Source organism: Chanodichthys erythropterus, chromosome 20 (assembly GCF_024489055.1).
Source record: "Chanodichthys erythropterus isolate Z2021 chromosome 20, ASM2448905v1, whole genome shotgun sequence".
NCBI classification, from domain to species: Eukaryota; Metazoa; Chordata; class Actinopteri; order Cypriniformes; family Xenocyprididae; genus Chanodichthys; species Chanodichthys erythropterus.
In genome coordinates this window covers 11,876,003-11,891,649 of record NC_090240.1, presented here as the reverse complement: position 1 = coordinate 11,891,649, position 15,647 = coordinate 11,876,003, and the positions used below count along the sequence as shown (strand labels likewise).

At 35.9% G+C, this 15,647-nt stretch overlaps 1 protein-coding gene across 6 annotated transcripts in view; it reads left to right on the top strand.

Moving 5' to 3' along the window:
* plcg1 (phospholipase C, gamma 1) overlaps positions 1–15,647 on the top strand; it is a 69,536-nt gene that overhangs the window by 38,821 nt on the left and 15,068 nt on the right. For 3 of the 6 annotated variants that reach the window (XM_067372171.1, XM_067372169.1, XM_067372167.1), the window contains exons 19-24: positions 479–598; positions 714–894; positions 2,832–2,909; positions 2,993–3,096; positions 8,154–8,247; positions 8,367–8,433. In XM_067372171.1, the coding sequence (XP_067228272.1) occupies positions 479–598; positions 714–894; positions 2,832–2,909; positions 2,993–3,096; positions 8,154–8,247; positions 8,367–8,433 (644 nt within the window). Of the gene's footprint in view, positions 1–478; positions 599–713; positions 895–2,831; positions 2,910–2,992; positions 3,097–8,153; positions 8,248–8,363; positions 8,434–15,647 lie in introns of all 6 variants that reach the window. The other 3 variants (XM_067372170.1, XM_067372166.1, XM_067372168.1) reach the window with 1 other exon arrangement.

Here is a 15,647-nt window from a genome sequence, read left to right as displayed (position 1 = left end):
TTTCTTTCTTTCTTTCTTTCTTTCTTTCTTTCTTTCTTTCTTTCTTTCTTTCTTTCTTTCTTTCTTTCTTTCTTTCTTTCTTTCTTTCTTTCTTTCTTTCTTTCTTTCTTTCTTTCTTTCTGCAACAACAAAAAATCGGTAACACTTTATTTTAGTGTCCTTGTTACATTTTACATGTAGTTACTATAGTAATAACTATAAATTATGAAAACTACATAACCCTAAACCAAACCCTTATTCTATAGTAAGTGCATGTAGTTGTTTATTATTACTCTGTACTTAAGTGTATAATTACACTGTAATAAGGACACTTTTAAAATAAAGTGTAACCAAAAGGTCTTACTGCCTTCAAACGTGTGAACAGCAGGGCACATCTTGCAGGGAATAACGGCAGTGGATGTGTAGCAGGGGTTTGTGTGCCGTTTCCTGTCTTCCTTGTGTTTTCCCAGTCTAATTTCAGCATGTGTTTTCCGTGCAGGTGGTACCACGCGTGTCTGTCCCGCAGTCACGCTGAAAACATGTTGATGAGAGTCCCACGTGACGGGGCTTTCCTCGTTAGGAAGAGGACAGAATACAACTCTTTCGCCATTTCCTTCCGGTAAAATCCAGACTCCTGCTTTCATGTTTTTAGTGTTGTTGTTTCTGTAGTTTTTCCTCATTCTCCTTTTTTTTTTTTTTTTTTTTTTTTTTTTTTCTCTTGTTTGCTCTCTTAGGGCGGAGGGCAAGATAAAGCACTGCCGTGTGCAGCAGGAGGGACAGACGGTGGTTTTAGGCACCTCTGAGTTTGACAGTTTAGTAGATTTAATCAGTTACTATGAGAAACATCCACTGTACCGCAAGATGAAGCTTCGCTACCCCATCAATGAGGAAACACTGGAGAAGATTGGCACTGCTGTGAGTGCAGCTACACACATCTAGATTAACATCCATCTCAGCTCCTCTAATCTGTGCTTTAAAGGACAGTTTACCTGTAAATGAAAATTCTGTCATTTACTTCCCTTCTGTATGACTTTCTTCTGTGCAACCAAAAAGATGATATTTAGTAGAACTTTTTGTACCCAACCTCTTTTAGTGCCCATTGACAAATAACAAAGACATTTCTCAAAATATCTTTTATGTTCCACAGAAGACATATAGTCATTGACATGAGGGCAGGGCTACAGACATTATTTGTGAACTGTCACTTTACGGATGCACCAGTATGGAATATCTAAGCTGATAACCAAGAGAACTAACTTGATAATTAATTTAAAGCATTCCCTGGTGCTACTCGTGTGTATAAACTCAAAATCTGGACTTAACAACGCATGTAGGCGATCTGACAGCATGCATGCCGAAATCTTGATGTACCTCATACCTGAGTCATTTGCTCAGTGTGGGTACTGTTAAAATTAGATTTTCTGACTGAGATGCACCCAATTTGACTTAACTTCCTTCTGCTCTTTGTGACCGGTGCATTTAAGTTCCTCTGAAAGCTGCAGCAGTTAGCCTATAATTAGTATCTAGAGAAATAATGTAGGCCTGCTGCAAGTCTCAGGTTGCACACCTACAGTCTGATGCACACAGAAATGTCAAGATGTGGCTGAAATCCCAAGCTCTAATGGGATTGGCTGATTTTATGCAAATTCCATTTTTGAAATTTCATTTCAAAACTATCTTCATCCACACTAGCATTTCCAAACGTATTACATCCACACTGAAACGCTGGAAGACGTATACTGCGCATGCGTAATAAAAGCTCTAAAATAAAAGAAAAAAAGATGATACAGAGAGACCGACATCTTAAAGTTCTCATGCTGTTCTTCTGGCGCGATCAAATCGTTAACAAAATATCTTGCCACTGACTTGTGCATTCACACTTATTATATGGTCTAAAATGCAATTGAGGGTAAATTTTCTATCATTTGCAGAATTGTAATGTGAAGATTGTACAAAGAAATCTTGAGCAACATTGAAAGTGAATAATACATACCACTATAAACATGGATATCTATTGGTACAATATGTGTCATATGACTAAACGTGTTATAGTTTTCAAATACCTCAATTTTCACAGTCCACACTACAACACAAAACAACGTTTTCGAATTTATCCATGTCAGAGAGCGTCTTTAAAAAGCTCCATTTTGAAAGGACAAAAATTCCTTCTCAGTGTGGACGAAGGACGAAACGCAGAGAAAAAAGATGTTTTCAAATGTACCTGGATAAGTTTAGATGTACTGTAGTGTGAGCGCAGTCTGCTCTGGTCCAGAGACACGAGCACAGAGCAGTTCATATGTGCAAGTTGGCGCAGACCACAAAACTTTCGGACACATTTGAATTCTACAAACAATGCTATATTTTTAAAGCAATATTGAGGAAAAACGGTTAGAGATTATAAGGGTAAAATTGGTCTTTACGAGTTCAACGGCTATGGCCGAGCTGTGATCTAGGCATTTTGAAAAAAGTTGAGTAGCTTCTATATATCTATATCTATATATATCTATATATATCTATATATATATATATATATATATATATATATCTATATATATATATATATATATATATATATATATATATCTCCCCTGATTCATTGGAAATTACGTCAACACTGAATAAAGCTGAGCTTTCCAAGGCACTTCAGTGGATCTTTAAGATAGAAAATGAACAGAAAATGGCAGTTCAGGCTGTTTGCAGTGAGTGCTAAAATTTATTTTGAGATACTGTATTCTTGAGTGCATCTGTACATTCCTCTTTATGTCCAAAAATTAACTGATCATTTTGTTCAGGTGGTTTTTGGGTGGATTGTTGTTGAAGTGAAGGCTCTTCCTCTGTGTGTCTGTGTGCAGGAGCCTGATTATGGATCTCTGTATGAGGGCCGTAACCCTGGATTTTATGTGGAAGCCAATCAAATGCCCACGTTTAAGGTAACTCTGCTCTCTAGCTGCATGTAGAAAGCGTTTGTCATCATGTTTGGTTTAGTTTGTGACATCCCTGTGTGTGTGAGCAGTGCACAGTACGAGCCATGTATGAATACAAAGCCCAGCGAGATGATGAACTTTCCTTCAATAAGAATGCCATCATTCAAAATGTGGACAAACAGGAAGGAGGCTGGTGAGTACGAGACTATATCTAAACGCAGCTGCTAGTTCAGCATGAAAAAAGCACCACAACATTTTAAAACCATTTTATTTTTTTAAATTGTGTTCTAGTTAAAGGGTTAGTTCACCCAAAAATTAAAATTCTGTCATTTATTACTCACCCTCATATCGTTCTACACCTGTAAGACCTTTGTTCTTCTTCAGAACACAAATTAAGATATTTTTGATAAAATCTGATGGCTCAGTGAGGCCTCCATTGCCAGCAATGTCACCAAACCTCTCAAGATCAAGAAAGGTACTCAAAACATATTTAAAACAGTTCACGTGACTACAGTAGTTCAACCTTAATATTATAAAGCGACGAGAATACTTTTTGTGTGCCCAAAAAAGAAAGTAACGACTTTTCAACAATATCTAGTGATGGCCGATTACAAAACACTGCTTCAAAGCTTTACGAATCTTTTGTTTCGAATCAGTTGTTCAGAGTGCCAAAGTCACATGATTTCAGCAGCAACAGTTTCTGACATTTTCAGTGAGTCTGCGTGAGGTAATGTGAGGCGCTGCTAACGCGAGCTCCTGAAACTCCACCCCCTTTTGAGAGCAGCAGCTCATGTGCATTTAAAGGGACACACAAAAACTGAGCGTTTTTGCTCACCCTCAAAAAGTGACAAATTTAACATGCTATAAAAAATGATCTGTGGGGTATTTTGAGCTAAAACATCACATACACACTCTGGGGACATCAGAGACTTATTTTACATCTTGTAAAATTGGCATTATACCACCCCTTTAAGTTTGCACTTGGTTTTACAAAAACAAGGTGTAGTAGACAGTACAGAATACAGAAGTAACACTTTCACTCTGATAATGTTACTAAATAACAGTGGTGTATAAAGTACTCGAAAACCATACTTGAGTAAAAGTATAGATATCTTGCCAGAAAATGACTTTGGTAGAAGTTAAAGTTGCTGTTTAGAATGTTACTTGAGTAAAAGTTTTAAAGTATGGGATATTTTTTGTACTTAAGTATGAAAAGTATTTTTTTGATATTAAATGTACTTAAGTATTGAAAGTAAAAGTACAAGTAAATGTAAAATACAAAAGGAGCAAAAAAATATTAAAAATTGTTCTATATACAGTTTGAGCACCAAGATTGTGTTCAGTTTTAACTCTCTTACATTTTGTTTCTTTAAATTGGCTAAAGGTTTATTGTAATTTTTATACATAAAAAATACTAATATATTAATTATACATTGATGATTTGTTCATGTTAATTTATAGTGCATTATAACTAAGGTAAGAGACTTTAAAATGTTAAAATGTAAATGATGAAATTAAAAATGAACAATACTTTTATTAACATTATTTAATGTTACAAATGGACTCTTATTGTAAAATGTTACTATTTCATATAAATCCAAACAGTCATGCTTAAAAATTACCATCTTTACACACAAAGGCATAGCATGGGTCTATTATATGTGTACTTTCACACATTATTTGGCTCTATTTTAGAAAAAATTGATTATTATCTAATCAAAATATGTTACAGTGCCGATAAAAACTGAAATTGAATAGGCTACGTTTCTGATTTGTTAAGTTTCTGTCGCTGTATGAGAATACAGTTTAAATATGCAACTTCGCCGGATAATGAATGCATAACAGCGAACAAATAGTTATAAACTAATGCAAATTAATGGTAACAATCTTGACATTAAACAGTTGGTGTTTTTTTTTTTTTTGTCACATTGTTTTAACCGCTTGAGGTTACTACTAATGTCAGCCTCGACGACAAACATACTGTTCTCCACAAATGCAGCATCTAGTCAACAAACTAATTACCTTATAGTGATATGAAAACATGTACTGTAGTGTACATTGTATAACATACCGTTTTGTTGTCCGTTTTAAATCGTTTTGAAGTGACCCGCTCTGTGCAGCGCGCAGCCTCACATCACGTGTCAAAAGAAACCATACGAGGCATCAGTGATAGTTTTATTTTGCCTCTAGAGGCCGTAATGTCTCATAATGACAGCGCACTCTTCTCAGCCGCTCCAGCAACGGACGCAACCCGGAAAATTAAATCAACAGCGGTTGTGCGAGCACTTGTTTGAACATGCTTGCTCGCAGTCTGTGTTCTTCCGACTTTATTTTGTAGTAAGTAACGAAAATGCTTTGGGAAAATGTATCGGAGTAAAAGTATATAATTTATTTAGGAAATGTAGTGGAGTAAAAGTAAAAGTTGACAGAAATATAAAAACTCAAGTAAAGTACAGATTCTCCCAAAAAATACTTAAGTACTGTAACGAAGTATTATTACTTCGTTACATTACACCACTGCTAAATAAGGTAGACCGCTGACCTGAGATTTAAGACCCGTTCTCTCCATGAATGATAACTGTAACGATAAATACATTAGCATCCACACCAGCGGATGATATTGTTCTGTTTTATTAGAAGTGCGCGCTGCAGTTTTTTCACCTGTCACTTTAAATGCTTGAGCTCTTTAAAGCAAGATGGATTATGATTGGTTGTCAATGTTTTTATCAGCTGTAAAAAAAAATCATTCTGAAAGTGATTCCAGTGATTATTGTTTGTCTGTGACAACTATAACTATACACCGATGATTTTTAATAATCATTCTGATTCTGTGAGAATAGTGATGTCCAAACCAGAACTATACCGATAATGACAGAGAAACAATATCACTGCAATCGAGTGATATTGATAGTGGATTCAGAATGATTTTGTCCAGCTGATGATAAATAACAATAAAAACATTGACAGCCAATCATAATCCACTCGACTTTAAAGAGCTCCAGCATTTAAAGCTGTAGACGACAAAACTGCAGCTCATGAATAAACAGAACAATATTATTTGTTGATGTGGATGCTAATATAGTTATTTTTATAGCTGTCATTCATGTTGTGAGTGGGCCGTTGTTGTCATTATTGTCAGTGTTGGGAAAAGTTACTTTTAAAAGCAATGCATTACAATATTGTGTTACTCTCTAAAAAAGTATATTGTGCTACTTGGTTACTTTTTATGGAAAGTAATGTGTTACTATACTTGTTTCTGGGCTGTGCTTGTTTGTTTTTGTTTTTGTTTTTTTTAACAACAAAAAATCTATTTTTGGCAAATGTTAAAGGCCCTTTGACACCAAAAGTGAACTGAATAAGCCTCAGGCTGAATGAAATTCAACTTTACACCTGTACAGTAGAGGGCGCAGCTCAAACAAACCTTTCAGCTGTGCTGCAATTCTAGAGGGTCTATATCTGTTACCATTGGAGAAAGCATAACGGCTAACTTAATCACGTGCTCACCTCGCAGCCTATTGTGTAACGGCAGTGACGTCAGTTGCAACATTCCCTAGTCTGCCTTCTCTTAAAAAATACATTTTTATCAAGATAAATCTACATATAGTTCCCAACGAAAGTATTGTTTAGTGTAAAACATGCTGAAGATTGGCAGACAGGCTGTTGATTAATTAAATAATTAGCTATTTCCCCACAAAAGCTGTTTAATCAGCTAGTGAAGCCTCTCATCCATTGACTTCCATTCATAAAACAGCCTGTGGTCTCCTTCCCTGCATACCGCCAGGGGCGGGGCGTTAGCATTAAGCCGTTACATTTTTGTGGGCTAAAGGATGCAGGCTTGCCTTCCAGCAAAGAATATACACTAACAAGAAGCGAAACTCAATGGAACGTTCCATTGCAACACCGGCGCTCATATATATATATATATATATATATATATATATATATATATAAAATATATATAATATAATATACATTAAAGCTAAAATCCAACCTGAATGATGACAACACAGAATAAAATACTATCACTAGTGATCATCAAATCCTTTTTACACTTTATTTTACACAATTATTTCTTACTTTTTTCACACGACCTTTGCTCTCTAGAAACCCAGTCAGTTTGGGTTAAAATTCTTTAAAAGGCTTATAAACACTGAATTATTACCAACATATGAAATTAAATTAAGGACATACATCAGGAAAAATGGTAATGTTGGACAATAAATATATGAATATAATAACTTGATTTTGCAGTGTTGTCTAATGTCCGTTAAAGCAAAAGTGTCCAAAAGTGGGAATTATGGGATAACGGACACATCATGTATTATAAGATCATTATGTTTGTAGCGGGATCCATTAAAACGTAAAATATATATATATTTCAATTCAGACCTAGATATTATTACTATTACTCCACTAGGTCTGAAATGTATTGTTCGCTGCAAACATGATGATCTTAAATTTATTAACTATTAATTTACTATTAATAAATGTGTCAAGTTGCATAAAATGGAAATACTCAATAAAGTAGACTAACTACGTTACCTCAGATGGATGAATGGTTGGATTCCACAACTGGTAAAATAAAACATATATAAGATGATACAACATTTACTGTAGGAGCCATACAATTTACTGGTGACTTTAATTTAAAAAAACTGTTCTATTGCGCTTCTGATTTGGCAGTGAAATTTGCAGATTTTGGGTGCGTAAGATGTGAAGGATTCTATGGTCCAGTTGGTATTTTCACCCCATAATGGCGGTCGCGCTACCGGAGCGCCATCTAGTGGTTGTTAGCCAAAAAGTATCAAAGTGTCGCCTCTTGGGTTGTAAGCTCTCTGTTTCTGTCAACATGGAGACAGGAGAGCTGTCAGTCAATAAATGGGAAAACAAAGTTACTTGCATTACTTTTTTGAAAATGTAACGCAGATATTTTGTCAAATTTAAAAGTAATGCATTACTTTACTCATTACTTGAAAAAAGTAATCTGATTACGTACCACGTGTTACCCACAACACTGATTGTTGAGCCCTGACATTGTTTTTTTTTTTTCATTTTTATATTGATGTCTATGTCATGCACTGTTTGAATTTCTAAAACATTAATCTTAACTAGCCATTTACTTGCCAAAGCCTATTTTTACCTGCTTTTTGTTTTTGAAGCCTGTCTGGGCCGTTTCTGTCATTCAGTGTTGATTTAGTTCACAACAGAAAAACCTGAAAATAAACGTGTCTATTTCTGTTCTCCACACAGGTGGAAGGGAGATTGCGGAGGCAAGAAGCAACTGTGGTTCCCTGCGAATTATGTTGAGGAAATCAGCCCGACGGCCGTGGAGCCTGACAGATCTGTGAGTTCAGTTTGTACTCCAGTCAGACGCGTGTTTGTGTTTGTTGTTGTTCTGTTATGTCAGAGCTCCTCGCACCGCTCTGTGCTCTGACCTTTTACCCTTTTTCTCTCTCTCAGCAGGCCACAGAGAACAGTCCTCTGGGAGATCTCCTGAGAGGAAGTGTGGACGTGTCTTCCTGTCAGATCGGTGAGTGTGTGTGTGTGTGTGTTCCTCTTCCCTGATATACACTCATTATCAGATCCCTGTTTGAAGCCCTTACAAAGACCAGTCATGATTAATTTAATGTTGTTTAGCTATTTAGCTATAATATTTCATATAATAAATATACTTGCCTATATATAATATAATATAAATTTATTTAGTTTTCTTTCAGATTTAGTGTCTGCATGAAATGGAAGTTGTGATAGTGTTTTCTTCCCTGTTGTGATGTATAACCAAGAGTAACGGCTTCTGGAACAAGAACAAATGGACTTGATTTTGTTTGTGTAATTGATTTGATGGTTGTGGTTTGCTATTGGTGGATCTCATGTGAGTGACAGGTTGACCCACCCTCGTCATCAGAAAAGAGATGTTGCTGCAAGAGGGAGAGGAAGTTATTTTGATTCAAGATTATGAGGCACATGAATTTAAAGAAAGAATAAATCATGATGTGCACGGATAAATCATTAATAATAATGCAATATTCCATAAAAAATAAGTATTATTGATTTTGATTTCATGGTGACTTTGCATTCAGTCTTTTAAAATTTTAAAGTAAAAGTTCTCCCGTTTTTAATGTGTAATTAGATAAATGTGTTAACTGTGGTTTAATTTAAAGGTACACTGTTACTTTTGGCCCTTTAGCAGTTAAAAAACAAAACGCCATGTATTTTGCAGAAGAACATTGTTTTGGTTGTGCTTTGGCTATTATTATGCGGATGAATATGGTTCTCAAAAAGCATTCACTACTAGGCTTAAGAGATAAAACCAGCTTAGATCTCAGCTTAGAAAGCATCTCAAGCTGCAGATGTTACTGTAGCTTTACCCATTAATAGACACAGTACTTCCTTGAGAATAAGCACAGCACTACTACAACCATGAAATGAGCCTTCACAATAGATAGTGCTTTACAATGAACTGAATGAATGTTAGAACGCCATCATGACTGCATCGCTTTTACAACATTTCAAAGATCTCAGCATCTCCGAAAAGCCAGGCCAATGTTGATTCTGGGTTTATTACGAGCTCTGTCGCGCTCTCCTTTTGCAAGCAGACTCTCCTCTGTTCTGTGTTTGTTTAAAACTGATGAATCCCCTGAGATTCAGGATATAGCTGCTCCATGTAAACCTTTCTCGCTCATTGTGACATCTAACCTCTGTCACTCCCACACCATACACAAAGTAGCTGGAGAAACCTTTCTCTATTTATGGATGACACAAGACGCATGTACGCAATTTCCCATAAAAACCATCCTGTCAGGTCTAAAATAGAAACACTTATTATAGGCTCACCATAGTGAATCAGGGTAAGACAAAAACATTTTGAAAGAAGGATTAATGATGTATTGACATTTTAAAGTTAATTTCTAACAAAAAAAATTACATGGTGTACCTTTTTAAAGTGGTCCTTGATTATGATTTCACTTTTTTAACTTTAGTTAGTGTGTAATGTTGCTGTTTGAGCATAAACAACATCTGCAAAATTAAAATGCTCAATGTTCAATGCAAAGGGAGATATTTTCTTGTATAGGAAAATGCTTTTTAAGGACTACAACAAAAGACTGGTACGGACTACAACGAGCTTCTTTCCGGGTTGGTGACATTTCTTACCCTAAAATTGGCATGAACTCTGCCCCGGGAATGCGCAACAAAGGGGGCGAGGCCATGTTGAGCCAATAGTCTCCAGCTGCAGACCCGCAGCACCACATTTCCAGAACCGCAGTTTCAGAACCGCAGCCACAGAGTGGAAGTGAGGGGCAGGGCTTAACAGTCATATTTGCGCCACTTATACATGCCATTTTCTTACATGGATTTTGATTGGATCGATGTCTACAGTATTATTATTAAGTTTAGAAATATATGCATGTATTATAAATGTATATATTTATATATATATTTTATATTACATATAAACATAAATATTTTGTATATAAATATATAATACATTTTTCTTAAATATATACATGAATGTGTGTATTTATATGTACATAATTATTATACACACAACACACACATATATATTACATAAACACAGACTTTTAATCGCGATTAATCTTAATCTTAATCGCGATTAATCGTTGCAGCCCTAAACTATATGCTGTTTTTATTTTAAATTACTTCGTCCACATTCCAAATAATACTTAATGACAGAGTTTGAGAAGATTTATTCATTTATTTAAGTTTTTTTTATTAATTCAAACATATATTAATAAATGTGTAACATTTGACTGTATATTTGATCATATTTTTCCTTCATGTTCAAATTGTTACAAATAATACTTAACGTTAGAGTTTGAGAAGATTTATTTAAGTTTTTTTTTAATTAATTTAAACATTATATTAATAAATGGGTAACATTTGATTGTATATTTGATCATATTATTTCTGTCATGTTCAAATTGTTTCGAATAATACTTTATGTAATGTAGGCTATTTAATGTCAAATAAAAATAACCATTTAAAAAAAGCCTTGAACGGGTGAAACGGGTGTTTCTCTGTATGAAAACAAATAAGATATTTAAAAAACATTTCTAAAATAATAGGGTTAAAACCTATTTAAACTGCTCATAATAAAATAAAAACAAGCAAACAGCAAATAATCATCTTAAAACACTTAAAAATTATTTCATCCCTGTTTTTTCATCCCTGAAAACAAAATGAATAAGTCTTATTAATATTTATTTAATATTAACACGATAAATATCTTTGACAAATGCACAAATCTTTAATGAGAAAATGTAAATGATTCAATAGCCTATAGCAGATAAACACTTAATATAAATATATAAATTCGTTCACCACATCATGACAAAATAAAAATATCATCACTAGTGCTTTACATAAAGAAGAAGAATAAAAATAGAACATAAGGAATAGAAATAACAGTAAAAACAGAATTTTGCTATCTGGATGGATGAGCTAGGAAGTCTTAGGGAGTTTTTTGTTGTTGTTGTTGTCCGTCAGAGTGGATGTAAACGGATCTTCCTCACACGACAGGACTGCTACCTGTTAAGGCACTTCAAACTGATAAACAAAGTTCCAATCTCCCCTTTTGCCAAGACACCTCAAACTGCGCCACACAGCCCTAATCCCCCTTCCGGAGAAATCTATGCAATGCAGTTCAAATTTCCCCTTTGGAAATTTCGCCCTTTGGAAAGTGTCCTGACTGTAATCCAGAGATATCTTAACCATGCACCACAGCTCAAATTTCCCCATGGTTTGTCCCCCAAATTTTAACCTAATCACAAATGCATTCTTCCTAATTCTCCCAGCTCCTTCAACCAGACAGCAATATTTAAAATGCATTAAAAGTCAGAAATAACAAGATGATACATACAATATATAAAATGCATTAAAAATGAAATAAAAACAGGAAAAGGAATTAAGAATAAAAAGATAATACATATAAAATAAAATGCAAAGAGTTTGGACATAGCACAGTGCTCATTCAGCAAATGCATAGATAAAAAGATATGTTTTGAGTCTGAATTTGAATGTGGCTACTGTTGGAGCACATCTGATCTCTTCTGGAAGCTGGTTCCAGCTGCGGCTGGCGTAACGGCTAAAAGCAGACTCTCCTTGCTTTAAGGTGAACCCTTGGTATTTCTAAATGACTTGATCCTGATGATCTGAGTGATCTGTTAGGTTTATATTCTATGAGCATAACTTCAATGTATTGGGGTCCTAGGCCATTGAGTGATTTATAAACAAGTAACAGTACTTTAAAATCAATTCTAAATGCAACTGGAAGCCAGTGCAAGGACCTGAGGACTGGTGTAATGTGTTCATGTTTTCTGGTTCTGCTCAGAATCCTAGCAGCAGCGTTCTGTACGAGCTGCAGCTGTCTTATGGTCTTTTTGGGAAGGCCAGTGAGGAGCCCATTACAATAATCCACCCTGCTGGTGATGAAATCATGAACAAGTTTCTCTAAGTCTTAACTGGAGACAAAGCATCTAATTTTTGCAATATTTTTGAGATGATAATACGCTGATTTAGTTATTGTCTTTACATGGCTACTGAAACTCAGGTCTGACTCCAAAATCACACCAAGATTCCTGACTTGATTTTTAGCTGTTTGACCTCTAGAGTGAAGGTACATGTTCACTTTGAGAACTTCATCTTTGTTTCCAAACACAGTGACTTCAGTTTTGTCTTTGTTTAACTGAAGGAAGTTTAGGCACATCCAATTTTTAATTTCATCAATGCACTGGCACAGGGAGTCAATGGGGCTGTAGTTGTTAGGTGATGGGGCTAGGTAAATCTGGGTGTCATCTGCATAGCTGTGATATGCAATTTGGTTCTTTCGCATTATTTGGCTCAGTGGCAGCATATATAGGTTGAACAGGAGGGGTGCAAGTATTGAACCTTGAGGGACTCCGCATGTCATGGATGTCCACTCAGACTTATGGTCACCGATACTCGCATAATAACCTCTCCCTTCTAAGTATGACCTGAACCATTTAAGAACCATCCTAGAAAGCCCGACACAGTTTTCCAGCCTGTCAAGAAGCATGTTGTGATCGACAGTGTCAAATGCAGGTCGAGGTGGAGTAGAACCAGCACTGATAATTTACCTGAATCTGTGTTTATGCGAATATCATTTATTATCTTTATGAGTGCTGTCTCTGTGCTGTGATGAGGTCGGAAAACAGATCGGTATCGGCTCCGATACTGCCATTTTTGCCGGATCGGGTATCGGCAGGACGGGGCCGATCCAAAATCCGATACTGTGCGTGTACTATTGTGTTATTGTTAAGCTCTACAAAAGGCACAAACACATTAAAAAGCACCATAAAGTTTCTGTGCATTTTATTCCAAGTGTTCTGAAGCCATTCCATAGTTTAATTTGAGGTACAGATAAATATTTTAGTTGTTAAATTAAAGTTCACGTAAATGCCTCCCTCCGCTGCGGCTGTCAGTCATTCTCCATTCAGCATTCAGACTGCGTGTCGCGTTCGGTTACGACAGTCAACACAATGAAACACTCTCCAAGATGAATCAATGTTTCTATTATTATACTTAATCAAGATACTGGTAATACAATACGCATCAGTATATCTTCACTTTGTGCTTTTGTGCTTTTTCACTGCGGAGCGCTGCCGCTGCGTGCTGTGACTCCATGATGCTTCAATCGCATCATTCTGCACACGGGATGCGCATAAGCGCTTTGTGCCGCTTTGTATGGGAGCTGTTCATATTATAATACTTTTGCGCAATGATTGTTTAATAGCTTTTTTTTTTTTGTTCTGTCCTATCTATCATATGTTGCTGCATCATTTTAATTTTTATATTTTAATTATAAGACATTTAATAGCTTCTGATTTCGTCCACATTTTCATATGTATTCACAAACGTATAAGATAAACAAATAGGCCTAGGCTATGCAATTATTTATATTATGAAAAGAAAGTATTATGAAAAGTTAAAGTCTGCGTCACTTTTCAGTTTTCATCTTACATCTCATCTCAACACTTTTTGAGGATCGTGAGTGAACGTGATCATCTCTTCTTCTTTACTACTCTACAGAAGGAAATAAACATGAATGAAAATCAAAAAATATGATGAAAGTTGCAGTAGTTTACCGAAATCTGTATCACGTCAGTTCAATCAGTGTTGTAAACAATGTCACGTAGGAAAAGCCATTCATTGACCATAAACTTATAGTCAACAGCAACAACAAAAATAAAAACTATTTAAAACAAAACGGATTAGAAACTTTATGTAAGCATAAGTATTATAATATATAATAAAATGGACAAACTGGGTGTGTGTAATCAAAGGCATCGTTTTCATTTTGTTCTGGAGACTGAACTCGCGCTCTCTGGAGCGTGCTCACCACCTACTGGACAGGGGTGGGAATTACAGTTAAGTTACATCAGCCTCGTAATCTGTCAAAATGACGGACAGGCTGCAGATTTTTTCCTTCACTGCTAAAAAAAATTCCATCAATAACGGAAAATTCTCGGTTAACCCGACCTTTGAGATTATATATTACAGGCCACACTACCGCCGGTGACACTCCACGACCGCGGTGGCGCGGTTGTCATGCCGATCGCCACGGTCCTATGTGAGGCATACAGTTTATTAGGTAATTTAGCGCTTTTCTTATTACTTGAAGATCGGATCGGTATTGGCCGATACTGAATCCCAGGTATCGGGATCGGTATCGGAAGTGAAAAAGGCGGATCGGTGCATCCCTATCGGAAACCAGATTGAAAGTTGTCAAAATATCCATTTAAGCTTAAGAACTTATTCAGCTGATTGAAAACAACTTTTTCAATGATCTTGCCAATGAAAGGAAGATTTGAGATTGGTCTGTAGTTGCTCAATATGGTGTTATCCAGCTCTTTTTCAGGAGGGGCTTAACAACTGCAGTTTTCAGGGATTTTGGAAAAGTCCCAGAGAGAAGTGAGGCATTTACCACTTCTAAGAGATCTGCTTCTAAACAGTTAAACACGCTTTTGAAAAAAGATGTGGGAAGTGTGTCAAGGGCGCAGGTAGATGTTTTAAGGTGCTGTACAGTTTCTTCCAAAATGTTGCCATCAATTGCTTCGAAAACAGACATAATAGCTCATTTCTGAGGTTGTGATCTGATCTGTTTGACCCCAGTGCAGCTCAAGGATATGCTGATCACCTTTCTGATATTATTAATTTTCTCAGAGAAGAAGGAAGCAAACTCACAGCATTTGCTGTCTGAGAGCATTTCACTGGGAATCTGACTTGGGGGGTTTGTTAGTCTCTCTACAGTAGCAAAAAGAGTGCAGGTGTTGTTTAAGTTTCTGTTTATAATATTTGAGAAGAAGGTCTGTCTAGCTTTGCCTAGTTCTGCATTGAAAGCATGAAGAATATCTTTATAGATGTTATAGTTGATTTCAAGTTTTGTCTTTTGCCACATGCATTGTCTTTTCATATTTTGCACTGTTGTTGAGTTTCTCCATGGTGCTTTTTGTCTGCCACTCTTCTTCCTGACTTTCACAGGAGCAATGTTATCAATAACATTCTGTACTTTTGAGTTAAAAGAATCAAGGAGAAAATCAACAGAGTCTGCAGATATGCTAGGTGTTAAAGATATAGCCTTCATAAACAGTGCACTAGTATTCTCATTTAAGCATCGCTTTTTGACCGAGATAGATCTAACTTCAACAGTCAGAGATCAATATATCAAAGAAAATACAGAAACGATCAGATAGCGCTACATCCTTA